The sequence below is a fragment of the Micropterus salmoides genome, unplaced genomic scaffold (assembly GCF_014851395.1).
Source record: "Micropterus salmoides isolate LMB-PRFRI ecotype aquatic unplaced genomic scaffold, ASM1485139v1 Ms_hic_scaffold_1979, whole genome shotgun sequence".
NCBI lineage: Eukaryota > Metazoa > Chordata > Actinopteri > Centrarchiformes > Centrarchidae > Micropterus > Micropterus salmoides.
The window spans coordinates 1-21,288 of record NW_024041127.1 but is presented as its reverse complement, the minus strand read 5'-3'; the positions used below and the strand labels follow the sequence as shown (position 1 = coordinate 21,288).

Sequence of the window (21,288 nt, the reverse complement as noted above, 5' to 3'; positions counted from 1 at the left end):
TTGTTTTAAAGTGGAGCAACTTTCAAACAAACAATCTGTGGTAAGTCAGTGCTAATAGCTGCAGTAACCTGATAATCATTGGTCATTAAATATGACAACACACTGTAACTTGTTTATACACCTCATCAAGTTGTATCCTTTTCTTGTTGCCATTTCCACATGTGAGCAGGACATGAAAATATCTCTGTGTTCATGTTCTAAACATAGAGTGCACATGGAGATAACTAAGATGGTCAGCTGGGCAAAGTAGAGACAAGTTAAAGATTCTACAGCTAGTTAACATCAGGTGTATCAGTCAGCTCAGCTCACTAGTGTGTGGGCCTATGCATGAGAAAAGTGGAATGAAGGGAACAACATTTTTTTGTACAGTAGTCTATAGTGTACGTTTTCTAATATAGATGTATGTAAAGTTTTTAGATAGTCTATAGTCAGTTTTTTATTTCATTTTAAAGATGCATAGATTAGTGTGAGCATGGGTTTGTCTCACTGTATACACTTAATAAGTAAACAATGAACAATTGAGAGAGCTCACTGTATTGTCCCTCACAAGTTGTGAACGAAGATAACAAAAACTGTTATTTATTCATCTCATTTCGTGCTTAACATTACTGGATCATAACGTTTCGGATATGGAATTAATCTACAGATGCTCTGGTTCAAGATGAAACAACGCTTTTTTATGGATGTCAATTTTGAGCCATGACAAAGGCCAAAATGTGGCATGCAAGTATAAGCAGTGTTTTAAGGTAAACGTTTATGGTAATATGGCGAAAACTGCTGAAAAGGCCTGCTAAAGGCCTACTTACTGGGAACTCTTAAAGCACCACGTGGAAACAAGTAACAGTACCTCAACAACTCTGTACTCAACTCGATCTCATCTCAGGCGTCACATATACATGCTCTGCTGTACTTTATGATAAGGAATTTTTGTTGTTGTTGATTGTTTTCTTCCTTAATGTTTTTTTGTGTTTAGTATATGTTTTGTTTATATATTTGTGTTCATATTTGTTGTAGAAAATACAAAAACGAATAAACAAATGCAACCCAAAAAAAAAGAAAACATGATGTTACAAAAATATTTTATCCATCCTAAATATTTTATTGCCTCATCACATTACAACGTGGTTATTCACAGTAATATGCCGACACTTCTAAAATGACTATCTTTCACTTTATAGGACATTATATCTCATGTGCAGTACGAACCAACAGTATAAAGAAGATCTTCAAAACTGAATACTGCTATGAAACCTTTAGAGCAGGAGTGGAAGTATTCAGATCCCTTACTTTAGTAAAAGTATCAGTACGACAAAAGGTATGCCATTACAAAGGTATACTTTCAACTTTACTTCAGTAATAATACTAGTAAATAGTATTCTTTTCAAGAGACACAGATTTCAGTAAAGTTCAAATTAAGTCAAGTTTAGAAATAATTTCAGACAACTGCAAATTACAAATACATGTGTATCCCAGCTGGTACCGGGAGCAGACTCCTCAAACTCTGTATTACATTGGTTGATATAGCCTGTCCCGCTCCTCCTCTTGTGGATCTTACGGTAAGACCGACCTTCTCCATCTCCACACATATTTAGAATAAAAACAATATCGTATTCTGCCCTATAACACTATAACACACTAGTAATAAGACTGAAATGTGACAGGAGAAATAAGACATCATCTTGATATTAGCAAAACATTGCATATGCATAAACAATCACAGAGTTGGTTACCATTAACACTTGCACTCCATGTTCGTGTGCTGTGCCACATGATGACCTTCACAGCTTTCAGGGTTGCAGTATTCTTGCAAAGGCCCATTGTATTCATGTGTCTAGTGTTATATTCTATCAGGCCTGGGAGCAGGTGCTGGCAACAATTTGTTAAAATCCATAAAGGCCCTATTGTCCCTCAGTCGGATATTCAATTAATTCTAAAGTATGGCCTTCGCCCTCACCTCTGATACGGCCTGCTAGCAACACAGGACGGGTGTGTATGTTCTTCTTACAGATTGTGAAGTGTGTTTGTTCTTGTGAAGTCAGTGTGTTCTTACAAAAATGTGAAGGCTGCAGCCTGACAGTAACAAGGCTGAGCAAGAAGACTGCACCCTAAAAGTTCAGTGTACCTGACAAATAAACATCTGAAACATAATCATACTCTAGTATTTAGTAGTTATCAAGCTAGGCATATGGAATATTGAAATATCATCTCTAAATGCATTATAAAATATCTTGTCAATTAAATAACCATCATGTTTTAATATGTGAGAGGCAATACTGTCACTTTAATAAGGAAATAATAAGAATGAATTAATTTAACAATAAGGAAATGCGTTTTTATTAAATGCTCACAAGGTGGCGCCAAAAGACCAAAAAGCCAAAGAAGTCTTCTATTCACATACTCAAAAAAACTTTTGTCTTAAATTCTATAAATTAGTAGATGTTTTGACATTTTCTTGTGGTAACATATTACTTATTAAACTTGGGAAATGGTGAAGTGGCACCGCTGTAGACAAACAAATCTCCAAAGACCAAATACTGTGAGCAAATCTTTAAAACTTGAATTCACTTTTAACTTCTCTCCCAGAAAGGCGTTAATTTCTCATTCCTGTTTCCATTAATTCCCTAAAGAGATTCACAGTTTCAATGTTCACAAATCTGCCAGTTATAATGAATGTGTCCAACAGCAGTGGAGAATGAATGGGCATTTGGACCTGGAGGAAGCGCTGAGAGACCAGAGATGAGAGCAGCAGCGCAGGGAGACCCGCTGCAGCCAGCCCACCCTGCCAGCAGCTACCGCAGCTTGTGGATCCTTCCCGCCGGGTCCTTACATCTTATAGGATAACAATATGTGGATGGTATGGACAATAGGATCAATGTAGGAGGACGTAACATCACGTCATTTTACAGCCATGAAAATACATCAGACAGCCAGAGACTGAAAATAGACCAGACGCTCTCTTCTGTGAGACTCCACTCCATGCACGACGACTCTTACGGTTTATCACAGTGTCAAAGTGGGATACAGTTCAGTGTGGGCAGCAGTCACACTTACCAGCCCACAGCATAACGGCTTGGTTGTGCTGACACTGCACCATTCAAGCACTTTTAACAACGTCTCAGCATGTAGTAGGAGCTTGGTCACTCTTTTAACTAACCGCAGCTGAATTGCGTGTAGTCCAGAGGTGGAGGAAGTAGGCATATTCACACTGCATAGTACACTCAAGGTACAAGTAGAAGTTCTATGTTAAATCATGTAACCGTATAACCAGAAATCTACCTAGTAGTATTTAAATTATTAAATTGATTGCCCTGATTGACTGGCCTATACTTTTATGTATGATGTTAAATTCAAGTCAATAAAGTCAGAACCTAGACTCAGGGTGGGCAGCCATCTGTAGGGGAGCCATAAAAATGTAAAACAACAGTGATGGTAGTGGTACAGATGTACATGAATATTTAAAAGCAGGGTTTTACTTTGTTATAAACTATTTTGTATGGGACTGCAATTAATCATTTTCTTTCATTATGGATGAATCTGCTGAATATGATTCATTTGATTGCTTGGTTTGTAAAAAAAAAATAGCAACATATTCCCATCACAATTACCCAGAGCCCAAAGGGGCATCTTCAAAATGCTTGTTTTGTTCAACCAATTCTACAAAATTAAACAATCAATAGAAAGTATATCCTCACATTTAACGAAGGTTTGTCAGTTTTGCCTAAAAATGAACTGTACTTGAGAAAATGTTATCGCACCACTGCTGCTTAATCCTTGTATCCTGTGAGAGAAGTGTAGTATAATAAACAAAACAAGGGAGGGGTCAGATATTGCAAAACAACCCTGAAGAGTAACAACTGTTTAGTATTTCACAAAAAATAAGCAAATATTGGAGAAAAGTCTAAAAAACAAACAGTGACATTGGCTTCTTCATAGTCTTCTTGTGGAGGTTAAGCTCATTTCTGTTTTATAGGCTACATTTTATATTATACGTTTTTTTGATATCAGTCCAATGTAGTTAAAATCATAGTTTGTCTATACGAGAGAGGAGCAAAAAACACAACACATCCACCCAGACAGCAACAAGCCAAAACTGCTCAGCATCAGTAGATAAATACGCAAATACACTACAAACATGCATATCAAATCACATTAACTAGGAAAGTCATAGTATCAGAGAAAATGTTAAGATGTTGTCATCAAAGTCATGTGTTGCGCTTCATCCTCACATTTCTCGTCTGCTGCAATAATTTTAGAAAGCAGATGTAGCAAGTGAGATGAAGAAAGAGAGCCTCGTGGTTTGTCTATTTTAGCACAGCTTTTTTAAAGAAACGAGATGGTGACATCTGTCCTTGAACTTGCTAATGTAAGCATTTTTCCTGTTGGCACGAGTGTGTTTGACTTCTGCTTATGCAAACAAACACATTTTTGTACTTTTATACTTATAAGGACCCTTACAGCTGCAAGGTACCACTACCTGTACCTAACTTTGACCTAAACTGAAATCTGGATTACCAACAGACAACAGACAGCCTGTTCCACCAACTTCCCCAAGATCCCTGTGTGGTAATTTGGTGTGTGGTAATACAATTACATGTAACTTTGTGCTTTAGTACTGAAGCACAGTATCAAACTGTGGGTCTTGAGGCCCTGTCTTGAAGTGCCAAAATCGTGCTTTAATGGAATACTTTGACATTTTGGGAAATTTGCTTTCTTGCCTAGAGTTAGATGAAATGATTGATATCACTCTCATCTCCATCACGTGTGACGCTATAGTTAACAGTTGGTTAGCTTAGCTTAGCACAAAACAAACTGGAAGCTGGAAACAGCTAACCTGGCTCTGTCCAAACATAACAAGCACAGCTTGTTTAATCTGTACAAAAACCAAAGTGTAAAACATGATCATTCATATGGCATGGCAAGACAAGGCAGCTTTATTTACATAGCATATTTCAAGCAGAGGCTGTTCAATGTGCTTTAGACAAGCAAAGACAACCATTAAATGCAAAGCCCTAAAAACCAATTAAGACATATGACATATTTCATTTCATTTTATGAAATGAAATAAAATGAAGGAAAGTACAATAGAATAGACCAGAAATTGCCTACAGTTAGCAGGATGTCAAAACAGCAGGTGGATGAAGTAAGATGCTTACAGTTTTTTTCAATTGCTAACCTGCGTTGGTCAAAACTGAAATCACATTATCAAAACTCTTCAAACAGTCAGCGCAACGGAAGTGTATGTGGACCAAACTGTGAATCATTTTTCATTGCTTTCATATAAACCATTGAACCATTGAACCATTTAAGAGAAACTGTGAACGTGTGAAAGAACTCTTTTATCAATATGTCCAGGAAAGATGCCTGTTCAATAATCAATCAGGGAACATACACAGTGATGCATAATGTGAAGTCCTGTAAAACTGTGTATTTACTGTATTTTAGAGAGTAATGGAGCTGGAAGCCAGGGAAACTGCACATACATTCATCTTTATGGATGAAGCTGGCTTCAACCTGGCAAAAACACGCCGCAGGGGAAGAATTGTGATTGGACAAAGAGCAACCGTGGATGTCCCAGGGCAGAGACATTCCAATTAGACATTCCAGAAGATACTTTCCAAGATGCATCGCCAGGGAAGACATAAGATGTGATGTTGATGAGAACTTGTGGCCAAATGCAGCAGAGAGGGAGGACTAGCACCCTCAAGTACTGTACATCAGAGTTTTTGAGGTGTTTCTTATTTGTATTATTATTGTTTGCAGCCCTGGAATTCCAGAAATTTGTGTGTGTGGGGGGGGGGGGGGTTTGTTTCAACTTACAGTAAAAGTTTTCACAGTTTACAATACTATCCACAGAGATAGAACAAATAAAGGACATTGAATCAAATTGCTGCATTTCTGAAGTGAAAATAAGTTATTGTTACTGTATAATGAAAACCTAATTTATTCGCTTCAAAGATAAAAGTTCTTCATTTCTGTAATGCTCCCTGTTTTTAGTGTTTTGTAGGTCAGTGTGTTATGAGTGAGACTGTATGCTTTCTAAATGAGAATTGTTGCCAGTCTTTTGGTTGAACGAGTCTATTTTAAGACTTGTAGGAAGTGTTTTGGTGGTTTGAGTGACTTGGTATGTGGGTAATGCAGACTGTGTGAAGAGTTTTCAAAAAGTGGCTTCAGTTGTGACCATTGCATCTTAGCAATTGAAAAAAAACTGTAACTACTTCCCCCAGAGTATTAGTATTGATTGCAACCTGGCCAAATTATTTCTGTGCGGATGCAGCAGTGGTGTGGTTCTATTGTTTCACATGCAGGAATTTATGGCCACGGAAAAAAAGCTAATCTCAGTTGACCATCGTAAATATATATAATATCATCTAACATAATATAGAGACCCAGCGGCTCATTGTTGCTCTAGGCCTCTGATCTTTAACCCTAAAACTAAGCTTTAAGAAGCGCTTTGGTTGCTCAGTGGTCAAGGAGCTGTAGATCTTCAAACCTCCCATCAGTCTGAAAGCTTTTCGGAGACATAAAAACCATCCATGTTGGTTTGGAAGTTGAGCTTCATGGACATTGTGTGTATTGGAGCAGTTGCTTGACAGCCATGTTATAAGGATAAGTTATTTGATATTTTGATTATAGTTCAAAGGTGAATTGAGGGCAGCATTATCCTGTAAGCCTGCGTGTTTAGATGCTTGTGTTAACACTGTGGTTTAAGGAAGTGCGTACTAAGCTTCTTTGCATGGCACAGTGCGTGCATGTGTGTGTGTGTGTGTGTGTGTGTGTGTGTGTGTGTGTGTTATAACAACTGTGTCTTGTGTCAGATGGCAGTCACGGTAAAATTTACTTTCTGAGGTCTCATAGGTAGTGTTGTAGACTTCCATCAGATCGAACAGATGATTTACATCTTTGACCTCAGACACCAGCGACCTCTCCCTTAACATCCACCATTCTGCTGGATCACACTGAAAGACAAATCAGCATCAGAGTGAATGAGCCTTAAACATTATGCAAAGTGTTTTTGCCAACTAACGAAGATTATGTTGCAGTATGTGATTGTGCATCTGCCATAGCAACAGTGGCATAGCAACAACCCACAAAATGCAAATCAACACAGCTACAAAATCTATCAGATTAAATGACTTTTGAAGTAACGTCTCTTTCTTTCAAAGGAAAGAAAATGAAATCAGTGAAATCAACCATTATCTTCAAAACCAACAAAATGATAATCTTCTAATAATCTTCAGAATCTTCTGTGGTGGTCTTTCATGATTTCTTTGGTAATGACACCCCTGGGTGACTCAGGACTTTGTTGAGAATGGACTTTACATTGGACTATAGCTTGATGACATGACCAAACATGTTATTGATTTTGTGTCTGTATTGATTTGTTCTGTTGATGATGGTGAAGCCACTGTTATGCCTGCTGTTGATAGAGGCAGCAACTCTTTTGAAATGGTGTGTGAAGTTTTTCAACCAGTCTCCTGGAAAATGTGCAGATTAAAGTCTGTTTAATCATCAAAAGTGTCATGACACTGAAAGATACTATACATGGGTGGGAAAAAAAAGTGTAGTAGTCTCTTGATTTAGCAACCAGTCATGTATTTTGATTATAAAATGACCCTGATCTGATTCCAGGATATTATTCTCTTTTTTATGTATGACATTAGATTAATGTGACGGTTAAATTCTAAACATAGTCACGTTGAATCTTTGCCTTCCTCACTTGACCTGACTTCTGATTAATTATTTATGTACATAAATCCCAACACAACCAATAGGTGCTGGTGAAAGTCCTGGTTTTAATGTCCAATGTTTAACTTTACTTTGCCTATTTAACTTAACATATGATAAACTTCTCAAGGCCTATCAGGGATGTTTTGTTTATATGGTCATGACCCAGAGAGCCAGTTTCCACACGGCGATCACCGAGTTGCTTCCATGTAAGCACGCAAAGTTTTGCTTATACAGCACCTTTCACAGACACGAGTCACAATGTGCTCAAGTAAATAAATCAAAGATAAAACACCAGACAGAATGCTGGGGGAGTCACACAACCTTTTTTGCAACTGGTCTAGCCAGCACTCCCAGCATCCACATCTGGAGTTTGTCTTTGTAGCTTCGGTGCCAATGCTGTCTGGCTTGCTGGGAATGCAGGAGTGTTATTTGTACCAGAGAGAGTGATTGAAGAAGAGAAAAAACGTTGGGGAGGAGGGAGAGGGAGGGAACTGGTGGGGAAGAGCAAGGTCTATATAAATCAAGAGCAGAGAGGGGGGGTTTGTGAGAGCATTTGAGGAAATCCTCCAGAGACTGAACTGTGAGTACTAGAGCATAGTAATCTGGAGAATATATCCAGCTGTGCATTTTGCTTCTGGATTTTACCTCTTTGTGGCTTCACAGATTTATATTGAATCATTATGTTGTTAAAATGGGAGTTTTATGTCCTACAAGTATCTCAATGAATGTAACTTTTTTCGGCTGTCCTACTTCTGAATTCATACAGAAGTCCATCTTTTTTGGGAAGATGCCTGACCTAATAGCCTGGACTCAAGCAGTACATTTCGTCCCCAGATGTTTCCAGTTTTAGCTCATGTCTTGCTTGTGAAACTTTTGTGAAAGATTTTTCATTTAAGTGCTTTTGACATGTCATGCAGTTCAGTTCATTAAATTAGTAACTGATTTGCTTTAAAGGTGCAGAATGGGCTCATCAATATTTACAACCAATTGCATTTCTCATTTAATTTTCTTTTACTTTGGCAGGTGGAGTGACAGAAGCCACCTGTGTGCGTGGTTGCATGTGTGTCCATGCAGGTGAAAATATTGTGCTTGTGAATTGTCTGCCTGTGTGTGTGGGTGAGTGTGCGTGACCATGGCGGGTTTTGGGAACAGCTTGCGACGCTGGCTCACCTTTGCTACGGGTCTGGTGGAGTGTCTGTGTTTCGCTGGAGCCGTGTTCGGGTGGGCTTCGCTTGTTTTTGTCCTGAAGACAGAGGGCTACTTCAGCTCTCTGTGCATCAACACCACAGGAGTCAATGCAACCGTGTTAGGTCAGTTTGATATCCTCACCTCTACTACTTTGAATTCTGAATATCCAATGATCCAGTAATTTTACGCTGTAAAAATAATCTCATTCTAAGCACATAGATTTTAAAAATATTTGAGATATATATTATCCTTTTTTATTTTTTGTTTACAGATTGCAGCGGACAGGATGAACAGTTCTCACTTGTTTTCACTATCGCCTCCTTTATGAACAATTTCCTGACGTTGCCCAATGGTTTCCTCTTTGACCGGTTTGGGACTACGGTGGCTCGACTCTTTGGAATGTGAGTCCAACAGCAATAGCCTTAATTACTTTAGAGTAAATGGTCATCATCATGGTGGATTTAAAGGATTTCCTATTTAATTTACCCAAAATGTTGCTCAGTAGATTATTGAAAGCCCACCAGCTGGGTAGGTAAAGGGAATGGAAAGACAAACACTGACAAGTTCAAGTGACAAATCTTGAATCACCTAATTTTAGAAAACATTTTTGTACATAAACTTTTTTATTTATAGCTGAGACCTTAACCTTTCGTTTGCTGTTTGTTAGAATATTTTAACATAAAAGTGTGCCAACCAACCCCACCCTTACATAAATGAACCATAGTATTACTATAGTATACTATAATAATGATAATAATAAAAAATATTATTGATATAATATAAATTATGGATGGTTTTTATGTCTCCTGTATTATTAATATAATATAAAATATAATAATTATAGTGTCCAATGTTGTTTTTTTAACATTCCTCTAGTAATACTATGATGATGTTATAATAATGTTTAATATTACTATAGTAACTTTGTACAATGCATTTGGAAAAAATATAGAAAACACTTTAGTAATGATGTACACAAACAATTAGTATAACTATAGTAATACTATATAAACGTTTAGGTATATGTGGTATGGTAAAAATGGTATATACACTATAAGATCACCATAACCAACTCAATAATATTAATATAGTAATGTTCTCTATGGAGTTTCAAAAAAATACTACAGTAAAACTGATATTACTATTTTATTATTATTATTAATTTGTGGTATTTCTATAGTAACAGCAACAGCAACACACAGCTGGCCAAAGTCTTTGAGGAAACTCTTTTCCTAGTTAGCTCTGCAAAACAAAGGAATTCAGTCACCATGTCTCTAAGGTATGCACATAGAAGCCAGAATTAGCACTTAAATTTAATATTCACTTCTCCCAATTCAAACTTTTCCAATTGTTGCAGTCTACTTTCACTGTGTGTTTTTACACATCTAGTTCTGACCTATGACACTGGGTTTGAACAGGTAACCACATGGTAACTTCTGCTTCCATAAGATCAAAAGATAAATTAACATAAAAAGCAAAATGCTTACTAAGTAGTTTGTACATCAATAGTTTTCATAACAAAAACAAATAAAGTACATCAACTCCTTTTTCAGTTATTTGCTTAGCCACAAGTTCCAGTTTTCTGATGCAGCAATAAAACTAAACATAACAAAGAGTCCTGCTGTTTTCACTAAACCAAACATATTGTCACTAAAGACAGACGAGGTTCATTGCTGTGACTCTCTGTGCAAAGTTTGTCTCTCGTATTTCCCTCTGAGGCATTCCTAAAGCTGTTTGCTTACAATAACAGCTGTTTACTTAACAAATATCTCTGGACTATTAATCACCAGAGCATGGAAGAATTTCAGAAAGCAATATTTATATAAATATAAATATTTATTTTGCTGACTAAGAAGTCCTCTCTGCCCCCTCAGAGTTACTATTTATCATATAATATAACACCACACACACATACCTGCCCACTTTATTGCCCTGGATATACCTTAATCCACAACAACAAACTTGTACCAAGGCCATCCATATGTTTCCACTCAAACAGGGTGGAGGGAAAACCCAAGGAATGCAAATAGTTGGACAAGAGGAGGCAAGTGGAGATGAGGATAGATATTTGCATAGGACAGGCCAGGAAAAGGAAAGGAATATCGGCCAAAAGTTCTCCTCTGCGTGTGAATGTGTGTTTACTGTGACTTAAGCGCATTGATTTTTATTCATTTAAAGACCAATTTTCCCATCTTAAATTCTTTGTTCTCGAAAACATTTAACGTCCCCCTTGCTCTAGTGCCTAGCAATGTGGCACTCCCATTATGCCAATAAAATTATATGATGATAACACTTTTCTTTTTTCCACCAGATTTCTGTACACCATGGGTAGCTTGATGGTGGCTTTTGCAACTTCAGGTGAAGAAGACTTTATCTTTGTCCTGCACTTTCTCAGTCCCGTATAGTCTAAAGAAATGGTGACATGAAGTAAGATGTTACAGCTGACTCTAACAACTGTGGATGCTCATATTTTCTATTTCTTTCTTTCAGCTTTTTCAAACCTGCTCTTCCCAGCTCTCTCTCTCCTGGCAGTGGGTGGCATCATGTTTCTGATCACCAACATGCAGGTGAACTGAAGCAAGCATTCATTTTACAACAGGAAAATAAAATGAAAATAATGTACTGTGAAATTATTATCTAGAATTATATCCTATTAGACGATCTCTCTTATTATGAGCTCATTCAGTGCACTATTACCTAAAGATACAGTAACAAAGACTCATAATCAAGAACCACTAACTCTAACACATCCCATGACCCAAAGCTGACAGAGAAACATAGAGGTTTGACTTCATGATGTTTCGTGTCCTCAGGTCATCATTTAACAAGAACACAAATGAGACAAAGTCTGCTCTTTGTGCACTTCTGTTGCCTGCAGTACTTTTCTCAATTGATCATGTGGGAAATCAACATACAAAGCCCATCGGGAAAACTGTGATGTTTAATGAGTTTAAAAAGTGTAGCTGTCAATCCAAAAACCACATCTACATATTCAAACAGGAAATTCAACTCAGCAAGAACTTATTTTACACTGAATAACACAAAGGTAGATGCAAAAAATAACATTTTCCAAAAGTCCCACAGACACATAAGCACATAAATACAACATTCATCTGTTTTCATCAATTCAAATTTCTCTCCTTAAATTTCTCTCCTACAGGTAGGAAACCTGTTCGGCTCACATCGCTCCACCATCATCACTCTCTACAACGGGGCCTTCGACTCTTCCTCAGCACTCTTCCTCGTCATCAAGGTGAGAAATATTAGCACACTGCTCTTGTGAATTAAATCTACTGGATATACATATACCATGTTGTCCTGAGCTCCACCCGTTCTTCTCTTCTTCTCGCAGTTGTTACACGAGTCTGGCATCTCTCTCCGCTCTTCCTTCTTCTTTCTGTCCGCATGCGGCATCATTCATCTGCTCAGGACTTTCTTCCTGCTGCCCAGAAAATTCATTCCCTACCCGCTGCCTGATCATTACACATACGGGTACGACAACACTTCATACATGTCAAGTGTAAATAGGCTCGTTATTTACTGTTTTTATCTTCAAGAAATTTAAATAATCTGTGAATTTATCTGTGTTTGTTACAGATATTTAGAAAATGATTGAAAATGTAATAAAAATGCAAAATACAGACATGGCTTAAGTGGGAACTCGCTAGAATACCTTGTTTACTGTGTAAAGCATACTTTAAAGTTTGCAGTACTGATCAGTGTACTCTTAACAGCAAGAAAAACAGGTATTAGGTGTGATGGGACATAAAGTCTGTGTCAAAAACATTTTGAACCAATCTGATCTTTTTTTAAAATCTGCATATTTTTATAAAATCCATGAAAGAAACACTGAGCTTTCATCATCCAAAAAATCGGATTGATTATTAATTCAGTTCCAGATTTTGAAAGGTAAACAAACAATTGATGAATCAAAGTTTTTTTTTTATTTTACCACAGTTTGATTTCACATCATCATCTCCTGGAAATATCCTTCATATACTGTTATGTGATTACTGCGGGTTGGAACTTGAAAGCCTCACAAAATAAATAATTACAAAGAACTCCCACAATGCCCTCAGTGTACGGCTGACCTACTGTGACCATTGACTTTTGTCAGGATAACTTGTGGTAAACAGACAGAGCAGACAACAGCGAACGGTAGCGCAGAGAGGACCGTAGAGGAAACGCCACTCAACAAGGACGTCCCTGTGAAACAAGGTGTGTGCTTACTGTGGCGTAGATTAATGCATAGTGAGATCTAACAGAATAAAGTAATCACATGTCCTATTTCTCCAGAATCATTTGTATTCCTTTTCTTAATAACTTTCTTGTTTCATCTTTGTTATTCATCTTTGTTCTTTCCTCCTCTTCATTCACCTCTCTGGTCTTCCCTTGCCTCTCTCAGAGAAGAGTTTCCGGGAGTGTTTTCTCTCCTGGTTCTTTGTGTGGCACCTGCTTTGGTTGTCGGTGATGCAGCTCAGACATTACCTGTTTATCGGCACCCTCAACCCCATGCTGCATCGTCTGACAGCAGGAGAGCCTTCGCTGGGTAAACATACACACACACACAACAACAGCGCAATCATGTTGTCACTTTGTCTAAGCAATGACAAATGTTTGCTTAAACCTTCCTTACTACATTTTCACAATCCTGTGCCAGAAGGGAAGTGAATACTTATAAAAGGGGATGTGACTGAAGTAATATTATACGAGCAGGAAAGTGCTGTAAAAGCTCTTAATCATATAAAAGAACAAACAGAACAAACAATGGTTCTATGGCTAACTATGGCTAACTATGGCCTCTATGGTATTACAGCCCAATCTCACAAAAAGAATGTACCAAGAGGAAAGCTTATGTTTTTAAGTTGAAAATAATTGTCTTAACATGCAGTGAGATTAATAATGAAAAAAACCTCATTTAACTAAAAAGTGGCCCTCTGTCTGCCTTTGTGATCTGTTATCTCATATCCTGGCAGACTTGTTGAGCTGTTGTTGGACTCTTTTTTTCCTATAACCATCTTATCCTTGCGTGTGTGCCTGCAGTGAGCCAGTACACCAATGCCTTTGCTATAACACAGCTGTGCGGAGTGCTGTGTGCTCCCTGGAACGGTCTCATAATGGACAGACACAAGGGCAAATCTCGGGCTGCAGGTAATCTGTATACTAATACATCAGAACAGCACATATGGCTACTTTTTGGGGGAATGATCAACTGTTTGAGCTAGGCTGAGAATTAGTTGGAGAAGACAGTCTGATGCTGCTATACTGTATGACTTTACTCCAGCAGCCTCCCACTCAAGCTAGCTATCCATTAACTGCCACTGACGTCATTTAGCTATTTACCACACTGACACTGAACATTCATATTGTTATAAGCCTCAAATGTTATCTGGATTCATATGTTTATTTTTTTAACAACCTGCTACACAAAAGGCATCATCCTGTTTTTGTCCTTATGCAGAAGCATGATTATTTCTCCCAAAAGGGGGTGTGATATACACCATTCTTATACAGTTATAATAGGTATATATTATTCTGAAATGTAGCCTACCATTCTGCAAAATGAGTACTTACTTACTTTGTTACTTTTGTTACATTTTATTGTGTTTGTATTATTTGACGACCGAGGTGTGTGTTTTCATTTGTGTGCGTGTGTGTCTGTAGGGAGAGTGAACGGGAAGCAGACCTGCGGGCATCTGTGCTTTCCCTCTTCCTGACGGCGCTGCAGTGCGTGTTGTTCTCAGTTTGTGCCTCCACCCCGTACCTGCCACTACAGTACCTCACCTTCATCCTGCAGGTGCTCAACCGCTCCTTCCTCTACGGCGGCAATGCGGCCTTTATCAGTGTAGCGTGAGTATCAAACAGACACACACACACACACACACACACACACACACACACACAAATGCTGACATGAACAAAAGTCTTTGTGGACTACAGATGTTAAAAATATGTGGGCAGCATATCTGAAAACAACAGAAAACTCATTTTTTCTAGTTCAGTTTATTCATTTACTGTGTGATAGGTGTTCCCAAAGAACTTTACAATTTACCACAATGTAGACATTAATTTGTTGAATGCTAAAATGAAAAAAACATTTTGAGACAAAAGTAGAGGAACCAATAAAAAATTGTCATAACAAATAAATGAAAACATTTCTAGAAATGACTTAAACTCAAGTATGACAAGAATAATGTTAACATATCTTATATCTGCTTATATCTACATTGCAATGTGTTATATGTGTATACATTATATGATGAGAAATGGTTGTGTTCCCTACTACTCTCACCACTTATTTTTCACCACTTCCTTCTCTTTGCCATGTTATCACTGTGTGTGTGTGTTTGTGTGTGTGTGTGTGTGTGTAGTTTCCCATCACGCCACTTTGGGAAGCTGTATGGTCTGGTCATGGCTCTGTCTGCAGTGTTTTCTCTGCTACAGTATCCCTTCTTTGCCCTGGTGAAAGGAGTGTTGAATGGAGACCCTTTATATGTGAGTACATAACACAACTCTAAATCCCACCCACCCTGGTCCATCTCCAACCGTTATCACCATCTTTATCTATGTATCTAACTGTCCTCTCACTGCTTCCTTTGTGTGTCTGCAGGTGAACATCGGTCTGACGCTGCTCAGCCTGCTCGCCTTCATCCATCCGCTCTCTGTTTACCTGCACTGTCGAAGTCTTGCCTCCCAGCGATCCAAGAGCAACGCCTCCTCTTAAAGTCTTTAAAATCGGACCATGAACTCGCACTTAAAAAGGCCTTAATATCACCAGTGTTACCTCTTCAGTTTGTTTGATTAATAGTGTTTTGTATGTCTATGTTGTGTTGCCATACAGATCCTGTTTGGAAAGCAAACATCTCTAGCAACTGTGAGCTTTGTTTGTTCTGTGTACAGTTAAAATTCCTAATTCTGGCTGCTGTCATTCTACTTATCCATGACTGTGATGTGTCTCGTTTTTCTTCTTTTATACAATTTAACATAAGCATTTTTGCCATTTTTTATATTCCGTGTTAACGCTAGTCACCTATCACACCATGGTTATGGTGGTTTCAGAGTGCCAAAAGATAACTTTATTGTAAAAAGCTGAAGATGTTACTGTAATGTTATATCACTGTGGACCTCTTCATGTTATCTATATACACACACACACATATATATATATATATACACACACACACACATATATATATATATTTCTTTTCTTTTTTTTTTTATCACTGTTGGTATACGACCAACAGTGTTAAGTCTAGTGACTGCATGAGGGACACTTCCGATCAGTGACATGTACAGTGTAAAAGAAAATAGCTCTATGCTAATTCTTTGGTGTAAAAACAGCTCAGTGAAGCCGCTTTGTCAGGACAAAGGTCTTGTTTGCCTTCTGATGTCTCACTGATTGCTTTACCATGTGAGTTCAGATACTGTACTGTACTGTACTGTTCAATTACAACAGGCAACACAGCTCTGCCACCTGCTGGCCTATTAGTTTAGGTGTTAGCTGCTAATATCACTATTGGCCCCAAATTAACCTACAGTAACATATGACATCTCAGGTGTTGTTGTCTGTGAAGTTCAGTAGAAGGATTTGGTGCCATGAAGGATTCTGTTTTTAATGAAAAGACAAGTAATCATATGTAATGGATTACAAAGGGAAATATGTACCTTTTTTAACCAGCATGTTTGTTGTAGGTCGACTGTATATTTTGTGGTGCTCAAATGGTGGAAACATTTCTATTAATATGCAAACTCATTGTGCTGCACCACATGAAATGTATCTTTTGATATGAACTTTAGGATGTAGTAAAGGGCATTATTACATTTTGATGTTTACTTTTACTATTAAAATAAACATTCAAGTGATATCTAAAGGCTGAACCCTGAATTCCCTGTGTTTTCCCCAGTGTTCCCCAGTGGTTTTCACTTGATTGGAATGGATTGAATGTAACATCAGCTGCACAAAGTCTTATTCAAATGTATTGTTAGGTTTTGCATTTAAAGCAGCAGTTGACAGACTGTTAGCTTTTGTAAGAGCTGTTTTAGATTAGGGCACGGTCTGAAACTCATTTTCATTAACTTTTAAAATTATTCTGACATGCTCATAATGTATGTCAAATATTAAAGCAGAAACATTTGTTGTGTTCACTTTCAGGAGGATCAGAAAATTAAGTTCCAAACACTTGACTCTCTGGTGTGTGTTGGAGAAATAACAAGATGCTCTCAAATATATTCATTTGCAGATTTATGTCTTTCATCACCAACAATGACACATTCAAGGGGCACTCTACAGATCTTACATACCAAGATCAGTTTACTTATCATTAGGAGTAGTACTCAGCCTGTGAAATCAGTTGTGTATGTGGCTCTGAAAGGAGCTTTCTGAAGCCTGAAAAAATAACGCTGGTTATATCATCATTGATATGAGATGACAAAGCCTGCATTACAAACATGAACATGAAGGATGTGGGCATTTACAAGGAAAGAGGCTCTATCAAAAGATGCTATTGAGCTGAATTAGGGGAAATTTGGGGACTAAATGTCGGATTACTCAGTCAAATACTTTTCTACCAGTATTTAGTATACTCTCACTCGTAATCCAACTTTATGGAATATCAATGCTAAACTGGTGAAGTTTGAACATTTAAGAAGTTTCAGGTTATTTTACTGCACAAAAATTTGTCCTGTGACTGTGGCGCATTCTTGTGGGATATAGTTAGAGAAAAAAATACAGAATAACAGTGAAGGATCTTTCTCTCAGGAGAGGGGGCAACTGTTAGTGGGAAGACAGCAGTTATCTGGAGCGCTACACATGGACAAAATAAAAAGACATGTTAGGGCAATAAAACAATAATGGTAATTATCACGATACAATTTTCCTCAATTTAAAATTTACTATTTAAAAAATTTTCAATAAATGTTTGATTTAATTCATTTGAATCACAAACAAATGAGCACTTGATTTTTCTATTCAGACATTTATATCATAAATATATGCATACATCATATATGTGAAGTGATCCACTGTTTGGCAAGTGTTTATTATGTTCTGAGCGTAAAGAATAGTTTAAAACCCCAATTAACCATCTGTTTTTTTCAACTTTCCCTCAGGAGCAAAACCAGCCTTTAAATTTGAAAGAAATAATAAGTAAGAATTAAACAGTTTTGATTTAATATTTGAATGACTAAATTATATAAAAGAAATACCATTTGACATCGGGAAAAACTGACTGCATGAAAGTTTGCTATTTGATTTTGGTCTCTTGTGTAACATTTAGCTGTGTCCTGATAACATTTGTTTGCAACTGTACATGAAGTGAATTAAGGAGAAATGGCCAATGCAGCTGTTTGACAAAGAACAGACTGCAGATAAACAATCCCCGGGATTTGAGATCTCACACAGAAGGTCTGCTGTTCATAATTTGCTTGTTAATAGTTTAGTTGTACTCCTATAAATTAGTGTAGCATAAGAGTGTTTTACGTAATCTAAGGGAAGGATTTGTGAATCAACATGTAGAGAAGATGTGTAGAGAACTACACTGACACAAAGGCCTCACTGAGGCCTTGGAAGGAATAGGTGGTTAGGAGATCTGGATGGGATGTTAATGTCGTGTAAAAATTCAAGACTTAGGCCAGATAAGAAAGCTTGAACTTTTACCAACATTTTTATTACCAACACAAACAGACACCAATTAGAATACAAAAGTTCCACCAGAGTGTGTCAGAGATCGGTGCAAAATAGAGCCCCATTCTGTTACCAGAACAGAGACCCGAGTCGACATGAAAACCATGTAACGACTGACTTTCACCTCCTTCTGGACCTCCTTTTATAGCTCTGTTTCTTGGCTTCACATCATCTCTTGGCTCTCTTTCCTACTGCACCTGGGTCTGGGAAATTTCCTGACTGCCTGCTCCTCCTCTCTGTGTCCTTTGCAAGCACTCCGCTTGATCATGCCATTTCATCCATAACCTGACTTTTGTGGAATAAACTGGTGTTGTTTGTGCTCCGTGCTAGAAACAGGACATTGTTACTGTGATGGACTATATTAATGTATGTTTTGTAATACAATTTTCACAAAATCTTTCCTTTGCAAGTGTTTTTGATGCTATCTTACTGTGCTCCCTCCCTTTGCTCCCAAAGCACACAAGCTTGCTCACACACACACGTGCTACTGCTGAGCCTGGGCAGTTAGATACAGAAAGGAGTACATACACTCAGAGCTATAGAGTTCTGCTGCTTCAATTTAGTTATTAACTGCCCATTGTGAGTCCAATACTGTTGCTAACCCAATGCTAACTTTTACAAGGAAAGATCTGACTCTATGGGTGAAGTCCAAACCTGCAGGATTTGTCACAGCAGCCTCAGAGGACAGTGTGGTGTCTCCAGTCATACTGAGGCTCTTGGTGTTCTGGGTAGGCGTTGCCATGTTGTGATAGCAGTGAAGAGGTTTCACACGGGGCAGAAACGTCTGCGTGGGGGAAAAAAGCTCTGGCAGGGTTTAAACCTGAAATTACAGGGACACTCCCCCACAACAGCCTCTCTCAAGTTCTCTGCACACCTGCTGTTGTGACAACACAGTGAGCCCAGAAAAACTTGATGCAACTCCACAAAGTCTGTCACATCGAGTGTGTGCAGGAACATGTGCATGGTGACAGGTTCTGGTTCTTCCCCTGCATCTCCGTCATCAGTGATCACAACTCACAATCTCTGCCATGTCAAAATACAGACTTGCATAAACAAATGAATTACAGAAATAAGATCGAAGGCGTGAGTGGAGTATAAAAATAAGCCAGTGTGTTAATGAGGTGACTTGTTATGTGTTGTTGTTTATCTTTTTTTTTTAAATCGGGCTGAATCTGTCGCAGGGACTGAGGATGTCTTTATGACACACAGATTTTGACAGGCTTACTCAAAATGTGCCAACTAACTCATGTCTGTTCGCTTTGATTGGAGCAAATGGAGAAAAACTACAATGGTCTCACTTTAGTGTGCTGTTTTCCATCTGCTGCGGGGAAGAGCTGGTCGGGAAGCAAATGATCTCTGAAACAGAATGAATGACTGGCTCAACAGGCTACAACACGCTCAATGAGCTTGTTGATGCTCAATTTAGGGGTCTAACTTGAAACTAGGCACACCAAAAGCTCAAGGCAAATGAACACAGTGACTTTTATGATTCTATTCATTGTAATTTCTAATGAGGCAAAAACAAATGCGACAAAAAATGAATTACACTATATTGACAAAAGGATGTGGACACCTATGTTAACATACCTAGTGCAGTTTGGTCTGGGGGTATTTATCATGGTTTGTTTTAGTGGTGGAAAGTAAGTAAGTACATTAACTGCTGTACTTTTTTGGTAGAATACTGAGGTACTTGTACTGGAAGAAGGAATGCATAGCTCTAATGGCTGATCCGACAGGTGTTCTTTAGGTGAAAGTACAAAAAACAGGATCCAGGAAGTCTTGCTCAACATCATGTGGTACCGACAATCAAGGAAAAAAAAACACGTAACTTTGTCCTGCTGAAATAGATCATATAGGCAATCAACATAGATCAGAGACCGTGATGAAAACCTAGACTCAATTCACATTGGTTTATTTGATTGCCTATATGCTCAAACAATACATTTATTAGATTATTTAGGTTTTTTCCCATGTTTGTCTGCACCACTTTAATATCAAGCAAGACTTCCTGAATTCTATGGTATACTTTTGCTATTTTCACAGGAAAATATCATACATTTCATTCCACAACGTTTATTAGGTAAGCAAAAGTTAATTACTTTTCAGATAAAAAAAACTACCTAGCCATTGTTAATTAGCACTACCCGGACAAACTACAACAGTAATTGCTACTTACACATCAGTTATAATAATCCTACAATAAATGTATAATATGTAACTTTTGCATTTACTCATTTAGCTGATGTTTTATTCAAAGCAACTTAACAATTGCTATATATGTCTGTCTGTCACTGACTGTGAACCTTATTGCCCAACATCAATGCTGGACCTCACCAATGCTCTTGTGGCTGACTGAAAACTGACTTGTCTTGAATGGTATGTTCAATAATCACATATGAACATAATGTGTTGGTGTCCACATACTTTTGGCCATTTATTATATCTTTACTTCACTTTTTTGTCCCCTTTTTTGTGGCTGCTAGTCTTTATACAGCACACACATAATCACAATGCTCAATCTCTTACTTTGCCTCTCTGTGTTTGCAAAACCGAAGATAATGGGATTTCAGATTGACATTACTGAAAAATAATCCTAAATTAATTTCTCTCAAATAATGAATTCTGTCGCCCACATCACTTTCAACTACAATTTTGAGGCCTTTAACAACCTAAAAAGCATATACTTTAAA

The 21,288-nt window shown here is 37.8% G+C and overlaps 1 protein-coding gene across 1 annotated transcript; it reads left to right on the top strand.

Annotated features, from left to right (window-relative positions):
- The first annotated feature begins 8,225 nt into the window (after window positions 1-8,225).
- Window positions 8,226-16,794, top strand: LOC119911241 (solute carrier family 43 member 3-like). Its single transcript, XM_038730057.1, has 13 exons — window positions 8,226-8,308; window positions 8,749-9,038; window positions 9,188-9,317; window positions 11,228-11,274; window positions 11,407-11,483; window positions 12,077-12,169; window positions 12,269-12,408; window positions 13,034-13,134; window positions 13,322-13,465; window positions 13,960-14,068; window positions 14,581-14,766; window positions 15,288-15,411; window positions 15,527-16,794. The coding sequence occupies exons 2-13, from the start codon at window positions 8,861-8,863 to the stop codon at window positions 15,638-15,640; spliced, it is 1,443 nt and encodes a 480-aa protein (XP_038585985.1). The 5' UTR covers window positions 8,226-8,308; window positions 8,749-8,860; the 3' UTR covers window positions 15,641-16,794.
- The last annotated feature ends 4,494 nt before the right edge of the window (window positions 16,795-21,288 follow it).

What these genes read in the sequence shown, in the direction of transcription:
- LOC119911241 (XM_038730057.1), top strand. Translation starts at nt 8,861, where the DNA reads ATGGCGGGTTTTGGGAACAGCTTGCGACGCTGGCTCACCTTTGCTACG. An exon ending in AGTCAATGCAACCGTGTTAG is followed by an intron (nt 9,039 to 9,187) that starts GTCAGTTTGATA and finishes TTTTGTTTACAG; the next exon opens with ATTGCAGCGGACAGGATGAA. An exon ending in GGTGGCTTTTGCAACTTCAG is followed by an intron (nt 11,275 to 11,406) that starts GTGAAGAAGACT and finishes TCTTTCTTTCAG; the next exon opens with CTTTTTCAAACCTGCTCTTC.